Below are 17,937 nucleotides of genomic sequence, written 5' to 3'. Positions count from 1 at the left end.
CCTTTGTAGTTATGATGATTTTTTTCATCTTTTTATTTAGGTTACGCTAAGTACAATATGAAGTCTCCTTTTGTCTGATACTAATTTTTTATACATCACTAACGTTATCATATGTTCATCTACTCACTTCTTTACGGAACGGTGTTAGTCTCTTTGAGACATTTTAGTATGTCATATAAACTAATATGAAGTTAATAATTTCTTTTGCTCTCAGAAGAAAGGAGAGCAGTGACGTCTCCCTGAAAACTATTGTTAACAGCTGAGTAAGAATACTTAGTCTTTCCTATGAGAGAGGAAAAAATTACATATGCCATCGTATATATGATCCAAAACAAATATAAACTGGCAATTATTCAAAATTTCCCATATGAAAAAATTATAAGCAACAGACATTTTCAGGGTGGGGGAGGTGGGGTGGGGGAAGTAGAATATGTTCATTTGTACCTACTGAACTAGAATTCCTTTCACGATGATTTTTATTCTGCCGTGTTAACTCTAAGAATACCCAAGTAAATATTAAATTTACAGCATGCATCATTTGGAGACTGAGTTTACTGAAAGAGAAATGTAGCAGAGCTGTAAAAATAAACAACTTTGTCTCTACAGCCATGAAAGAAGAGAACCAATCAATAACTATAATATATGACAGATGGGGGTGTTATGTTTTCTGGCACAATTATTTTTTTCTGGGAAAAAAGTGTTATTTCTGTCCATCAGCACACTGCAAGCAAACTTGTAAAAGGAAAGTGGCTAGTCATTTCCTGAATCAATGTCCCTAGCACAATCATTCATATGTATGATCTTAACAGCATTTTTACTATAACCAGGGAGGACACTAATTGCTGAAAAAATATTTTATTATTTCCATTTCCTCCTAAGGCCAAAATGCAAACCTTTATTTCTTCCTTCTGTTTTTTGTTTTGATGCTCTTTTGTTCTGTTTTGTTTTCATAAAATAAAATAATTTCTGTTTACTGAAATATCATGATAAATCAGTCTTGATCTTGATGGCTCATTTGAAATATTTTCCAAGTCAGTCCCCATATGAATAAATAGTGTCTTGGATAGTAAGTACATAGGTGTAAAAGCAGGAGTTTTACAGCCCGCCTTACATCGCTGTTGAGCAATGGTGAGCGGGTATGACTAGGCAGAACCACCTCTTGTTCTTTCAACACTGCATGCACATAGAGTTACCATGAAGAACTCAGCCTTTTCTGGCTTTCTTATTCCCTGTGCAACCTTCTTTCTCATTCCTTAATTCTTTTGGTAACATTTTATAGCACTTGCTACATTAAGTCCTGTTGAACTATTTAGGAATTTATTCCTGCAAGGCATGTGAGTGTTTTGTTTCTAAACAAATGAAGAATCTGAGACCCATATGGTGATTTGCCCAAAACAATAGAAGGCTGAAGGGTGGTTCCTGCCCTAAGCCAACAGAATTTTAATATTTTAAAGATTCCTTACATTTTATTTAGATTGGAGGTAGAGTGGTTTTCACCAGCTCTGTCAGGTGAGCTGACAATAGGTTTTGCATTTCCAAGCAAGATATTGTAATCTTAACTGTTTGGGCACATAGATTATTTCCTCTTTGAGATTTGTTTGTTTACATTTATTTAAAGCACTTCAGCTTTTTTTTGCCTATAATACTGGAGAAAAATCATCTTTTTCTTACTTGCCTAAGTACTGTTTTAATAAAAACTTCAAGAGGTCATAACAAAAAGTGACATAAAAAGGTATTCAGATGTGCTTTTTTAGGTGTTACTATAGCTATAGTAATTGCTTGTCATCTTCTTCAGCCATCAGGTTTGGGAGAATGCCACAGGCGGAGAAGGAGAAGCTCTTGGCAGAGATTTCCAGCGACATCGACCAGTTAAACCCTGAATCTGCTGATCTACGAGCACTTGCCAAACATTTGTATGACTCATACATAAAGTCCTTCCCTCTGACCAAAGCCAAGGCGAGGGCGATCTTGACAGGAAAGACAACAGACAAATCAGTTAGTTCCCTCTGTTTTGTTTTTTGGGAGTTTTTTTTCTCTTTCTTTTGAGTAAATGATTTACCACATTGACAATCTTTAAAAAAGAAAAAAAAAAAAAAAAAAAAAGCTTTGCTGTTGGCAGTTACATATTTCAAGCTGTGTCTGAAACACAGGAAATGTTTTTAGATAGGATAAGTAAACATTATTTGAAAAAACTCCAAGTTCACCTAATAAAATACTTGAAACCAGTACAAGAATTTGAAGGTCATCTTAACCTTTTTGTATTCTCTGATCCACTCTTCCCGTTTTCCTTCTCTTTCACCAAAGGTTATCTTCCACACTATCTGTTTAAGGTAGCTATCTAGCTGTCAGGAATTGGTTGTTGTACTATTCATGCAGCCCTATCATAGCATATTATTAGCACTAGATGTACCCAAAGGAATATTCTTTTTCATAAGTGTAGTTCTTTTTCATGTGTCAAATGATTCCCAGTACCAGCACCACTGCTAGCCTCAACTATGCTGCTTATTCTCATGATGATGCTCTGATGACTTCCTGCATTTAACTCTCTTATCTTGGATCAGATCAGTATCTTGTGTTGGTGCTATTGGAATTTTAGGAGAGTCTACAAGAAAATTTTTGAAAAGTAGGGAATAGAGATATGTGTATTTGTGGGTTGCTTTGGAAACTTCACTGGTGGTACATAACAATCCTCTGTATCAGTGAGAGGAGGATGAAGAAGACCTGATAATTATAGTAGGCTTTAAATTTTGTCACTATTTAAATACCTAAAGAGCAAAATAGTATTCCAAAACTTATAACTCTTAGTTTGATATATTTTCTAGAATCATCGGAAAAAAAATTGTCAGGATTAGAAAACTGACCATATTGAATGCGGAGGTTATTTCAGGCTTTTTTTCTTGAAAGATAGTTAAAATCATAATTTAAATATTGCCCTTAATATGGTTGTACCCCTCATATAAAAACTTCAGATATGGTGGACACTTACAATTTGAGTAACTTTTCATCACGGACTACATAAAACTTGAACTAGCATTTTTTTTTTTATTATTCTGCAGAAAGCTGATATGCTAAGTCCACTTGAGGGTCATTGCTTTTTCCAAGTCTTTCTGCAGTTCCCTCTCTGTATCAGAAATTTAGCTTACTGGGAAAGTATTAATTAAGCAATTTAGGGTTTCTTAAGTGTGTTATTAAAAACTATGTATCTGCGTTGGGAAACAGAAAAATAGGGTGCTTAATTATCTATCTTGTTTATTCCTCTTCATCGTAAAAACGTCACCAGGAGCCCTGCTCCTTTTGTCTGCAGCTGCCCACCACACACTCTGGAACATGACAGCATTTTGAGCAGGGTTACCTATGGTGCTCTCATCTTCCATTTTTCCAGATGTGTGTTTAAAAATCTGGGAAGTTTGCTTCTGAGGTCCCAAGTGCATCCACAAATTCTGCTTTTGTTCTGTAAGGTTCTGTGAAGCTGTCATAGAAGTCAATTAGCACGTGGTTTGCTGCTGGGCTGTGCTGGGCGCTTAACAAACATCTGGGCTTATGCAACTTGGTCATGTCTGCAAGTTACACTAATGCAATACTCATTTAGTAAATATATAGTATGCCATAAATTATGTTCTTTTTTTTTTTTTTGAAAGTTTTAAAACTTTGCCAATTACAATATAGCAACAAAGCAATAGACACAAGATTCAGCTTTTCATTTTGTTGCAAATTTTCAATCGTTTTAAAATTAACACTGAAAGAGTGATCGTATTTAACATTAATTATTTATTAATATTAATTTATTGTTTATAAATATTGATATGCATATATAACTATTAATTAACATTAATACGTAATAACATTTACATGATTTGAACTGTAATGGACTTTGTGCGCTGGAACATCAAACTGTTTACTCTGGACATAGTTTAAATTTATATTATTGTTTAATTGTTATATCATCTGCATTAACTGAAAATAATTGGATATGCTAACTGAGTGTGTCAAAATCAAAATTACTAACTCATCCTCTTATGGGATATCCAGTGCTCATTTGGCATAAAATTCTACTCACAAAGTTCATCTTAATATTTATGCTAAAAAATTCTTTACTTGTTTTGAACTCTTTCTTGATTTTCATCTTCTAATGTCAGTAGGCTGGTGGCATAGTATAGTCTTTCTAAAGCACGTGTACATGCAGTGGATAGATGGCATTTCCTTGTACTTTGTGCTCCCACTTAAAATTTTCTACAAGGAAACCAAAATGACCTACTATTACTAAAACATGTATTTTAAAAGGCTCTATAGTCTTGTTATTCCACTATTTTGCATATGCCTGCATATACCTACGTACAGATATGTATAAAATGCTGCCAAAATAACATTACATACTGAAAAATACCTTATTCTTCTGGCTTTTCTCAGTGCAGCGTGTTTATTTTTTCGGTTTCACACTGAATTCCTGGTGCAAGTGGAAAAATTGTGTCACACCTCACACTCTATTTAACTGAACCTCATGGTCTGGAGCTAGGTTTGCCTGCGGTTACTGTGACAGTGACAGCACTACTTCCATTGGTCTTGTCAGCAGCAGAATACCGATGTAATGAAACCATTTTGAAAACCGAAATCATCTTGTGCAGATATTAGTGTTTCGGTTCCCAGCTAGACCTCTTTTTGCCAAGCAGCTGTATCAGTTAAGGACAAAACTGTCAGCTGTCACACCACCACCACCCCTCCTTTCTTCCTGGTGAAAGCAGGTCGGAGCTTTGCCTTCGACTTAGCCTGAGCCAGACGACCAAGCGCTTGCACAAGCTCCGTCTGCAGAACTTGCAGGGGGCGATGGGAGCAGTAACCTCTAGCTGGCGGGTAGTGACAAGCATCCATGGGCAACATCCTCCTCAGACGGCACCAAGAGACGCCAAAGAAAGCAGCTAATTTCAGTTTTAAAACTTCCATCATAATTTAGCACTGAATAGACTTCAAAACCGATTTAATCAAATAGGAATAGCATTTTAGAAGTTTCCAGAAGCTGATTCTGTGGGAGAGGACCACAGACTATGTATAGGGAGGTTTGGGGGTTTTTTGAATCTGTTCTGCAGCATATAGTGAATATGAAAACATGACAGTGAGCACCCATGTGACTAAGGCATTAGAATCTGTAATCCTAAAGGATCTTAAATTTAAAAAATGAATTTCTGTAGTTCAATTGTTGGTGTATATTAATTAATATTAATATCAGTAGATATATTTTCAGTGCATCAATGAACTATTTAGTCATTTATTCTCTAACGAAAAGATCCTTCAGATAAAGTCAAGAAATCCTCGCTTAACCACTTCTTTAAAACCAGGAGCTTCTTCTGCATATTCTGAAACAGATTGTTTCCAGATCATAACGAAAGTTTTCCTGGCACTATTTTTTCTAATCTGCTTTCAAAATTGATTTATTCCAGTTGAGATTATTTCACAGTCAGATTCATTCTTGTGTTCTGAATTGGCTGCTGTAGTTTGTAACGTGTTATTTGTGTTTTCTATCTCATTGACAGCTTGTTTGAGTTTAAATGCATCCTAACTTTGTTATTTTTAAAGGAATTAACAGCAAAAGGTTAAGTTTGTCAGATAATCAATACCATAAAGTTGATACTACTTGCAGTATTTTATAGAAGGATAAAACTTGGAAAGAACATTACAGTGTATGAAGTAATCAAAATGTGAATATACTCTGTCTTCCTATAAAAAAGAAGCTATATCATCAGAAGTGAAAGCATGTCAGTGTACACTTACTAGTTTCTGTTTTATAGAAGCCATTAAAATGCAGGTAAAAGGAGTAACATATTAATCTTTTGTTTATAAGCATTCCAAATTTTGAATTCTGATATTACAGAACTTCTATGAAACAAAACCAATCAAACAAACAAAACAAAACAAACACACAAACAAAAAAACCCAAAAAACCAACCAAACAAACACAAAAAGGCAAAAATCATGGCTATTTTAAAATAGTGTTCCTTACCCCTCTCGCCCAATTATTAAAAAAAGTATCAGCCAAAGTCCTATTTTTAGAATGTGAATTCATGGAACATGTGAGAAGTCCTTAAGAACTACTTGTGCTTTCTGTAAATCATTTTAACATCGTGTGGATATTTGCTTTAATAGGTTTATGAAGGTTTAACTCTTTTGGGAATAAATCAAGGGAGTATAACCCTTGATATATTTTTCATAGATATCTAAGTGTTTTCTGATACCTCTGTACGGTACTTCCCTTTCTCAGGAGTAAAATGTCCATAGAAAGGACATTTGAAAGTAAATTCTCTTTTCCTTTCATTTTTAGCCATTTGTTATTTATGACATGAACTCTTTAATGATGGGAGAAGATCAGATCAAGTGCAAGCATGTGTCACCACTGCAGGAGGAGAACAAAGAAGTAGCAATTCGCATTTTCCAGCGATGCCAGTTCCGCTCAGTGGAGGCAGTGCAGGAGATCACAGAATTTGCCAAGAACATTCCAGGTTTTGTGAATCTTGACCTGAATGATCAAGTAACTCTCCTGAAATATGGCGTCCATGAGATCATATATACTCTCCTGGCTTCTCTGATGAATAAAGATGGAGTTCTTATATCTGATGGACAAGGATTCATGACACGGGAGTTCCTGAAGAGCCTGAGAAAACCTTTTTGTGACTTTATGGAACCCAAGTTTGAGTTTGCTGTGAAGTTCAATGCACTGGAATTAGATGACAGTGACCTGGCAATATTTATAGCTGTCATTATACTAAGTGGAGGTAAGTGCTGTCTTATTTAATATGATATTTTATATAATAAAATTGACACTTTTGATTCCTGTCCAAACAGGAAAGTGCTCAGCACTACAGGATGGGTATGAGTTTATTTACACATAGTATTTTATTAATTTTCAGCTTTCTTGATGTTGTTTGCACTTTTTTCAGTGTCAGGCAGAAAGTAAAAATGTAAATGACCTGATACTAATGATGGAGCTGGAAATGCCTGCTGAATCAGCAGTCCATTTAGTTAGAAAACAAAATCAGGACTGTCTTTCTGAAAACAGGAAGGGTGGAAATTCACTGGCAAGAACTTCTAAAAGTTAAAATTCTGCATGAGGGTTTTTTAAACATGCAATTAGATTGTGTGGCTTGCTAATTGTACACAAATAGCTTTGACTCCGTAAAAATTTCAAAATGTATGTGGCCTTTGGCTTACAGGATTGTTATGATGTTTTCTGATGTTGTTGTTTGTTTCACTCCTGCAAGGTTTTATTTGCCTTTAAAAGGGGGGGTGGGGGGTTAGAATGCATTTCTCAAGAAACAATGCTCTTCTAATGCCTGAGAAAAACAGGGGCTGTGTGTCTGCTCTGTTCAGATTTCCTAAGCTGCTCTGCTTATATTAATCTTTATACATTATGCTTTGAGCAAAGCATGAATCTGAAAGCCCAGGTCATCAGACCACATGCATTTTAACACTTCATTTGAAAAGGCACTCAATTTTCAGGTTTTGAAGACAGTCAATATGCTCTATCTCATTCTGCGGTGATGTAGCTATTATGTTTTGTAAAGTAGTGAATGCTAGCCAGACTTAGTTCACTTACAAACCGTTCCACCGAGAATCTCAGATATCAGGTATGCATTTCAGGTCATGTTGAAGATCTTTGACTTTGGCCAATACTATCAAGTTAGTGATGTTGCACAAAGAAAATTTTACCCTACTGATTTTTGTGTGTTTTGGCTTAGAATGGTAGTGCAGCTATCAATGGGAGGAATGTGCTGAATGTTATGAATTCAGAGCCTTCACAGAGCAACGCAGAGTATTTTGTTATTAAATTATGTTTAAGCAATCAAACACAACAACCACATGCTATTGTTTTAAAAACAAACATTCTGTTGCGAGTGCATTGTTATGTATAGCTTCATTTAAAATCACATACAATTACGTCTGGCATTGTGTTTCATTCAGTAAAAATGTGGTATCACTATATGGTTTATTAGACTAACTAAATCCACTTCAAACAAGTACAATTCCCAGAAGACATTTTCTTGTGCAAACCTTCGAACACAATGATCCCTGAGGACTTGGAATTAATTCAGGAAGGGAAAATATGTTACTGGTATATTTTGTTTGGCTTTGATGGAAGAGGAGAAATTATACAAGCCTATTAGGGCACTACACAAAACATGCCAATATTTTGCATTTTCTAATATAATGAAATTTGACAGATAAGAAACAGGCCTCTGAAAATCCACTCCTAATTGAAAAAAGGCAACTTGCAATCTGTAACGCTAGGTCTTCAGTGATGTTTGGTTTATATTAGAGGAAATAGGTATGATGTAACTAATCTTACATTTTAGATCTCAGGAGGACAATGATCCACAGAAAGAAATCAACAGTGTTGAACCAGATCTATCAACAAGTCTTTTAAGAATAATTTGTAAACAGAGATCTGTAAAGAGCTACTGAATTTTAAGAGTTAGCTCTTAAATAATTCTGAAGCAAATCCATATAAATATATAAATCCGTATAAACATAAATTAGTCCTTTCTAAGAAAATCCTTTCATTTCTTGATAGTAAAGATCTTTTCCTGTCTTTATCAAGAACTTTTTTTTTCACAAAAATCATTATAGTTATTTTATAGTTTATAATATAGTTTATATAGTAAAACCCGAGTTTATATTTTGAAAAAAAATTGAGCTTTGCTGCCAATTAGAAAATGGTTTTTATCATGGAATTTAGAGTCAGATATAATATATATTGAACTGTATGCGTCCTGTGGGACTGTAATATCTTATGTGGCATAGAACTGAAATCCTGTTTCTCAGATGTCTCACACGCTCCGGTTTTTGTAAGAGTTATATTCTTACGGAACTTAATTTCTGTAAGAAGTATATGAATATCAAACCAGGATTATTTCATTGAAAACAGGATTTCAAAACCAGTTCATATTACCTCAAGGATTTTACTAGCTGCAGGAGTACTGTAATTTTTAAGTCAATTCAAGAAATCCCGTGTACAAATATCTTAAAAAGTAATTCAGTTTGTGAAACAGAAAAGATCCAAGCCAAACACTCTAATTCTGAGTGAATCTGTTATTGCCTAGTGAAATTATGTTAGTTCTGCTGGCTCCGCTGGTGCTCTCTCTTATGCAGCTCTAAAAAGAAGAGAGAAGGGAAAGAGAAAGATAATTCCAGCTGGAACATTACATGTAGAAAGCTTTTCATTGTGAAGTGAGTGCTTGGAATTTGCCACAAATCCTATAAAACAGTTCAGCCTTTTGATATTGAAACAGTTGCCTTTGTGTTATATGTAAAAAGGCAAAATGCCCATGTAACAAAATATAAAAAGCTGACCAATTAACTGGAATAGCAACAAAATGAAAGTACTCCCACTTCCACAGTCAATCATTTTATTGTTTCCAAGCTGCTCAGTGCAGCCTCACTCTGTCTCAATGATTCCAAATTTACTCTGAACTCATTAGTACAAAGCTGAAGAGTTGTTCTTAATGTTGGTGTATTGTGCTTTAAAGCAATACTGTAAAGGGCAAACAAATTCTAGTACTCTGAATGTAATGCTGATGAGACAGACTCTGTGTGTGAGCAGTAGGATATTACCTTGTTTTTACAAAAGAAGTGCTTTATGCCTTTAACAGCAATGCCAAACTCTCATCACAACACTCTTTTACTTATGGGAACTTGGATAAATAAGCTTTGGTAAAAGGAGATCTGGAAAACTTCAAGAGATATTCTTCCTCCCTGTCGTGTTCCTCTGTGCTGCTGAGACACGTTCTCAGCCAGTAGTGAGTGCCATGGTATACATGTTAAAGAACTTGAAGCACCTTTAAAAATAGTATACATACTGGTGCTGAAAATGAAGTCTATTGTAAGAAGGTTTAAGGAGAACAAGTTGGATGTCTGTGTTGGGCAGGAAAGATAATATAGTCCAAGACTTGTTGGGATGATCAACGTTTATAAACAAAGTAAACTCACTCGGGCATGTTGTTCTCAAATAAATAAAAAGCTCAAAAGTTAATTTTGTTGTATGTTTACATCTCATGGGTGGACTTGGACTTCTGTAACTTATCTTCTGCAACGTTCAGGATATTGTGGTGTGGGGAATTGTAGTAGGGTATACCTGTAAAGACACAGACTCTGTTAGTCAACACGCAGCCCAACTAGTATTTGAGTTCAGAAATGCTGCTACATTCACTTTTTTTGCTTTCTGAGTGTGTTCTTTACGGTACATTTTGAGCCGTGAATCACTGCTGCCTGTTTAAACACTATATTCAATAATTTTGCTACAATCCGAGATCAGCAAAATTTGAAGTTTTCTCACTGAATAGTACCAAGAAATAGTTCATATTTGACTGCTACACAAATCCTGCTCTAGCAGACCCATTAGAACAAAGACATGCTTTATAATCGGACAAAGAACTGCAGATAATCACTGTGGGCTTTGAACCAAAATCCCGGTGACTACAATACATGTGACAGTCTCAGAAGGAAAAGCTCAAACTGCTGAGTCATATCTGCCTCAGCACAAGAAGCAGCAGTTTTTCAGCCAGCTGTGTCTTTGTCTCTTTATCATATTAAGATTTTAGAATGTGTATTTAAATGCAAAATGCACTTAAAGATATTAAAATATAAAGGTATGGGTAAAGGCATGCAGATGGAAATATGTGAGAAGCAGAAAAAAAATTGTAATTGTTAGGAACATGAAAGAAGCATCCAAATCTGTAAGTAGGTAAACAAAGAAAATGCTTTTCCCTGAGATAGTACAGAACACCGATTTACACAGTCATACAGCTGACACTCAAAACCAAGGGGCTATTAGCCTTTCCCAGTCGCTGTGGAGATTTTGTTACTTAGAGCAGCTTCCTGCAGAATTTTCAAACCAAATGAAACAGCCGTATGACAATGGATGAAGACCTAAAGGAAAAATGAATAAAGAAAAATAATATAAGAGAAATGTGGTACTCCTTTGGCGTAGTGTGAATGATGAAAGGCAGGTCACAAACAGCACGTAAAAAAAGCTAAACTTCAATTGACAGTCTTCTGTGTCAGAGAGGTTTAAAAGTGGTGTCCAATTCACTTTTAGTTCTCACCTTCATCATTTCAACTCTCTTTCCGTAAGTTTTTCGTAACCTTATTTCATTGTATCATAAGAAACTCCTACAACTCATTTGTTTTTGTCTTTCGCTTCCCTTGTCAGTTCCCTGTATAATTTTCTCTGTGAGCTTTCAAACAGCAATTCTGTCTCAGCCTCTTCAAAGGCCTCCACTGTAGCATCGCACCTACTTTACTCCCATTCCTGTTTCTTCCTATTCTCTATATACATTTTTTCTCAAGGCTCACTGTTAATCATTTGTATTTTTTTCTACAAGCCACATCTATCTGGAGTTCCTTATGGCACAAAATACACCTTCTGATACAGTAACCCGATGAGTCCGGAGCATATACATTTAAGAGCATTTTAGCAACTTGAAATAGACCATAATACCTATATGTTAAAGCTTTTGGCTCTTATTTCCTTTTTTTTCTGATTTAGATAAGTTTCCTGGAACAGAAACAGCATTTTCCTCTGTAAGAAATTTTTAGTGAGAAAGTATAGCAAACTGTCAACACCCAAAAAATAATGTCCATATCCTGAAGTTCTCATTCATGAAAAATCTCTCTTGCCTTCAATGGGAATTTTCCTTCCTCTTGAATTGACTTATTTAAAAATAACATCTGACGATCTCCTAGGCTTTTGTCATAGTCATCTTTTCTGACTCTAGTTCCACTGGGTCATTATAAAACCATTAGATGGGGGTTTTCAAAGAAGATAAAGGATTTTAGATGCTTAAGTCTCACTAAACTTCAGTTGACCTGGGGCACCAAATCTGGGGGGCTCCTTGATAAGTTCCACACTCAGTACTGATCTTCTGGGTTTGCCTCCTGGACTCGAAAGTTGCGCTGGGGAGCACAACGTTCGAATTGAGTTTCACTTCTGAAAAACTCACACCCTAAAAATTCCCACCATAAAAGAAGCAGAGGGCAAATGGAGATTAATCTCAGAGGAAATCAAGGCCACAGTCTTTGTGCTTTTTGATTTTTTATATCACTGTACACTGAGTCATACCCAGCTGGTTCAGAGTTCATCTGCAATGCAGAAGTAAAATTTAAAGCTATCGCAGTCCAAAGCCAAAATTATTAACAGCTTTGAAGTGCTGAAATTTGGGAAGTTTCTGAAAGATATAAAGAAGGCAACTAGATTTTGCGGCACTTGCAGTGCACTTGAGTAATCTACAAATAAATATCTAAAATTTCTCAAACGTTCTCTAAGAATTTTTTAAAAATTGCTTGATAGTATTGCCAAAGGAAATTAATAAAAAGGGGCCATTTGTTTGGAAACAACTTTCTGCCTGCAGGTATTTACTTACAGACTTTCTGAACCATATTTCATGGTATTATCCATTGTACGGTATAAAATAAGTGATCTCTGCAAGACAAGCACAGCTCATTAGCATGAAATACCAAACAGAAAGAGTGGCCAAATTGGTCAGAGCCCAGTCACCTACAACTGCAAACAGCCACTTCATAAAGCCACCGTCAAACAAACATCAGGCTCCATATTCAAACTTGCTGATACTCCTATTTCTGAAAAACTCTCCCCAACCCTCACCTCTTAGAGAGTTAACGATCCTGACCAGTGACCTACATGTATTCATGGCTTGTGTATACTCATTTGTTTTCACGCCAACTTTGCCTTTTAGTTTACACTGCAATTTTTTCTCTGTGAAGTAAAACCCCACTGTATTTATAAAAAACTTTTTTTTTCTCTCAGCCTTTTTTCTAGTATACAACACTAAGCCAGGCTGAGCTAGAACTGGATGCACAGTTCAGAAAATAACAGTAACAGAAAGGTTACTAAGATGACAGGAAAAAAACACCTTATTTTTAAAATGTTTAATATAGATTAACCTCTTGTCCTTCCTGAAATGGAAATACTGCCTTGGAGAAGTGCTTTAAGGCTAGCTATAGGCACTGCTTTTTATTGATCAAGCTGTGAAATTGATTTCATAGATACACAGCAAATGTAATTTAAATTATTGACTGTTTTTTCATGGAATATTCTGATAATCAGGATGTGTTACCCAGTATCAAGTAGTTTAGCAGTAACAAATTATCGGTGGTCATTATCATATGTGACAATCTAATAATGTTAAGTAACACTATTATTTCAGGAGTGTAGGATCAAATAATTTATTACCTCAAGTTACAAATTATGTTGGATAATAATTGCAACCACTTAAGGTATTTGGGGACAGACAGAAATAACAAAACAGCTATTATTATGAAAGGTAATAACAGTTTAAAAAGAAATATTTGGTTCTTGCCAAAGAATAAGATATGCCAAAGATAATCCTGGACTCTCGCAGCTGTTGTAGTGCAAGTAGCTGACTGGGGTTGTAAACATCCATCCCAGACTCCTCCATACGGAGGAAAACTCTCTGTTGGCATGAGCCCAGAAGAAGCATTTTCTGTACACGCCACATCTATCAGTTCTCCACTGCCATCGGCATTTGTGGCTAAGTTGATGAGCTGATGCTAAAAGCTATCATGAGACTTAATAGCAACTGGAGCTTGGGTGTGGAGAAGACCTGATCTGTGATTTTTCAATCTCTCAGGTTAGTATGACTGCAGAAGTTGAATTTATGCTCTTTTTTTTAGATAGGTTAGCATCCAGCTTAGCAGGAAACATTTTTAATGGTAGCAACTACATGGAAATCCATCTAAGTATGTATTGATTTTCCAAAAGTGAGTTACCTGATACAGGTTGTTTATCCCCCAACTATATCTCACTCTTTCTTCCCATAAACACTCCCACTTTACTGTGGAAAAAGCATTATAGTATTGTATAAACTTGCCTCTGTATCTGCACCACACAAATGCTTGAACTGTTTCTAAGACTAGTTATAAAACTTCTTTGAGCAAATTCTAATAAAATCTTATAAATCAATACATTAAGAAATTGTCAAAGTTTTCAGGAAGTGCCATGTGTAAAAGTTTAGAAATCTCTAAGAAATTAGTACATGAGATCGATATTTCCATATTCTTCCTAAACTTACAACTCCTGATTTTTTTTTTCCCCTAGATCGCCCAGGTTTGTTAAATGTGAAGCCCATTGAAGATATACAAGACAATCTGTTGCAAGCTTTGGAGCTCCAGCTAAAGCTGAATCATCCAGAATCATCACAGCTGTTTGCAAAGTTGCTTCAGAAAATGACGGACCTCAGACAGATTGTAACGGAACATGTGCAGCTTTTGCAAATAATAAAGAAAACGGAGACAGATATGAGTCTTCATCCACTCCTACAAGAAATCTATAAAGACTTATATTAATGACCATAGTAGTTCTAATCCGCTGACATAATGTATGTTCTTCAGATTGCACTATTTCTTTGAGGGAAAATTTTGCATACCTAAGAAATTACTGTGAAACAGCATTTAAAAAGAGAGAGCTTAGTATAGTAGATCTATTTTATGCATATTGTTTATAAAGACACATTTACAAATTACTTTTAATATTAAAAATATCTATATCATGAAATTGTTGGCAGTATTTTCAGAATTAATTTTTTTAACTATCTTATTTCTTAAAATTGCTTGTCCAGTATGATTGATGCTTCACTGAAGTTGGTTAAGCATGCAGTTAAATTTTCAACTTAAAAATAAAAACCTTTTTTCTTAAACATTTCTAGGGAAACGTTTTAAGTATTATGTTTGATTTTGTGCTCCCAAGGCAGCAGCAAAATAACAATAAAATTGAATCACAGATTACTGTCACTTCCTACGACAGGCAAAAGTTGGAAAAGTCAGGTCTGACAATATCTCTGCCTACCGTAATATAACTGTACACGGACAGAGCTCGGTAAAGAGGTCTTCGTGTAAGAATTAGGCCCATCATTTGTGGGCAAACCCCAAAAGTAGATGCCATTTCAGTAATTAATTCAGGAGGGAACATGCACTGCTTATCACTCTTCAATCACTCTGCTCAGGCAGTGCCGAGGCAGGTGGAGCAGCAGCCTGGAGGAGGCACGGCACAGCTGCCCCCCACGGCCGCCAAGGCACGTGCCACAGCAGCTGGTGCTGACGCAGCTTCGGGCACTCTGGAGTCTGTAGTTGGAATAGGTTTGTACAAACCACTTGGCCTGCAGCCGTCCCAAATTATTTGATGAACTATGGTTGAACAATATATTCAGTCAGAAATGTCATGGAGAATTGGAATAGCGTGACTCTTCCTGAACAAAAGCAAGGTTCAAATTCATTCTTGGAAATGTAAACCTGTAGTGGAAACCCTACGATGTTGGTTTGACTTGAGCTATCCTTGTTTATCACCGGGAACAAGAACGCTTTGATATGTACGCTGCCGATAAGGTTGTTAATTTTCTGATATATATGTTGCCCTATAATGTCACCTAAGATTTCCCCTGGGAGCAAAGCATAGGACAGTGAATAAATTTAACAGAAGGTAAATCTACTTACACTATCTTCGCTTGGTATTCTCAGTGCTGACATGAGGTTCCCTTGGATTCCCATTGAGCTGTTTGTGAACAGGTGTGATCCACACTGGTGAGCCAGAAGAGGGGACGTCAGGAAAAAAAGCCAGTAATTGTAACGTATATTGAAGTCAGGAGTGGTCCTCAGCTGGATATCCTTGGTTTCCTCACCATGTCCCCTTTGTGCTTATGTAGCAAAAAGTGTGACTTAAACTTAGTGAGACAAGTTCAGTGGTGATGCAGAAGTGGACCAAGAGGTAGTGTAAGTGCAATGTGAGTAGGCTGGATTTTCAGGGAGTATGAATTGGCCTTACTTCCAATGGAGACCTTGAAAATCTAAGTTGGTGCAAATTATGCAATAAAGAGGCTGACAGAGGCAAATATTCAAATAAATCCTTAAGCTCATGCCTTCTACAGCTGAAAATATTTCCTACTACTAATTTCAGATAACCTCTGGGCCTATGGTCAGTAGTAAGCGTTTTGCTCACCAGGGAGTTTGGAGAATTGGATCATTCAGCCTCGAGATTTAAAACCCACAGGTGAAATTGTGCTGAGATGAAGTCAGTACGAGGCTGAAGCGAGCAGCTTTGATCTTCGCCAAGTTTGCAATGAGATCATTTCGGGTAACTGAGAAATGCTTGCCCTCAAGCAAAGGGAACGTGGCGTGTTAATGCTCAAGGCTGCAGGTTTCCTGCGCCTTTCAAGCCAGACACATCGTGCTAGCTGAGTGTCGGGTTCTGACAGGAATTACAAGCACACTGATTTGTGGTTGTTGCAATTCAAAAGAAAATATTCCCTCTCTCCTTATTTTAAGTTGTTTTCCACCGGACGTTTGCAATGTTGCCATCCATCACTTTGTCGGAGAACCTCTCTTTAATCGCAGAGTTCATCCCCTCCTGTAGGAGGACATATTAAAGATGAACTGGCGCTGAGATGGACACAGCTCCAACACTGAATTCCTATAATAGCAGCACACAGCAAAAACTATTAATCTGAGCCTGCATTTCTTACACAATCCAATTTCACATTGGCTTCACTGGAAATGAGAGTTCAGAATTAGTTTTAAGTAAAGAAGACTTCTAGGGCCTGTTCTTATGTAAGTAATATTAAAAATTATTTGAGAAGGCCAGTGGAAGAGATGCACTGGCAATGAAATTAAGTTCATTACTTTGTTACAGGAAAAAATTCAATGTAACCAAGAAGCACATTAACCCAAAGAGCTTAATTCTACTTTATTGCAAGCAGTAATAGTTTTGCAAGCAGCAGTTTAGCAGTGACACTGTTTAAGCCATCCAGTCCAATGTGGACATATACAATCCATACATTCTGAGAGCGGTAGCGTAATCATAGACATAATGGTCTAAGGATAAAAGAGAAGACAGTTTTGCAGGAAAAAGTGTTATCCTTTATTGGGACGAAGGGACTGCGTGCCCAAAAGCCAATACTCTTCTTTCAACTGTATAAGCCGCTCCAATAAAATATATTGTTCTCCCTACATCCTGTCTTCTCTTACATTCTGATAGCTGTTTTCCTCAAGCAATGGAAAATGTTAATTTTTATGTGAATTACTAATCACAGAAATGTTCTGATTCTAAACAGTTACATCATGGTTAGGAAGTTTTGCCTAAAATACTTTTCTACAAGAATAGGTCTTAAGGGAAAAATGTTCATTTAATGGACAATTGCTATGTACTAATTTAGAACAAATGACTGTTATGAGGATATGAAAACATTTTCTCAAAAAATAGCATTTTCTCTTGTGAATTATATTCAGAATTTTGATCTAATTGTAAATACTTTCTGTTTCTATGGGACTTTATTTATTAAAAACAAAAAAAAAACCTTGCTAATGGGAGTTGATAAGTAGGTTGTAATATTTTCAGACTCTCTAGAGTTTTGGTTAGAATGGGCTATGCCATAAACGAACAATCTGGGGTTTGATCTTCAGTGCTACTAAAAACATTTAACAATTCAAAAATAGAAACAGTCAGCTGGTATATGCCTGCCTTTGAAGAACTTCATTTTGCTGGTGTGTTTTATTGTCCTTAGTCATCTGCTCACTACATCGTAACAGCTTCAGAGGTGATGCGCTGAGTGGGGTACTGGTACATTCCCACAGGTTTTAGACCTTCTGAGCTGTTCTTCCACCTCATAGTAGTCGTCTTGTCTTGTAGACAAGTCTACCATCTACAAGTCTACGTTTTGTAGATCAGTATTGTACACTGATCTGCTTTTTCAGTAGAAAAATGCCAGAGGTAAATCATGTCCAGAGAAAGTCACTGGGTGTACCTGCACATATCCAGCAGCTACCTGCCTACCTCCCTCACCGTGCCAAGCATCAGCCAGCCATCAAAGCGGTTCTTGGAAATGCTCACAGGTCTCTATGTAGCAGGAAAGATGACCTTCTTCAGAG

The 17,937-nt window shown here is 36.3% G+C and overlaps 1 protein-coding gene across 3 annotated transcripts in view; it reads left to right on the top strand.

The window, feature by feature from the left end:
* Positions 1-15,505, top strand: part of PPARG (peroxisome proliferator activated receptor gamma) — a 62,042-nt gene extending 46,537 nt beyond the window's left edge. For all 3 annotated transcript variants that reach the window (XM_055806126.1, XM_055806125.1, XM_055806124.1), the window contains exons 5-7: positions 1,796-1,995; positions 6,311-6,761; positions 14,120-15,505. In XM_055806126.1, the coding sequence (XP_055662101.1) occupies positions 1,796-1,995; positions 6,311-6,761; positions 14,120-14,367 (899 nt within the window). In that variant the 3' untranslated portion in view covers positions 14,368-15,505. The remainder of the gene's footprint in view (positions 1-1,795; positions 1,996-6,310; positions 6,762-14,119) is intronic.
* Positions 15,506-17,937: the final 2,432 nt, after the last annotated feature.

This window comes from Falco peregrinus, chromosome 5 (assembly GCF_023634155.1).
Source record: "Falco peregrinus isolate bFalPer1 chromosome 5, bFalPer1.pri, whole genome shotgun sequence".
Lineage (NCBI taxonomy): Eukaryota > Metazoa > Chordata > Aves > Falconiformes > Falconidae > Falco > Falco peregrinus.
This window is presented reverse-complemented; position numbering and strand designations above follow the sequence as displayed.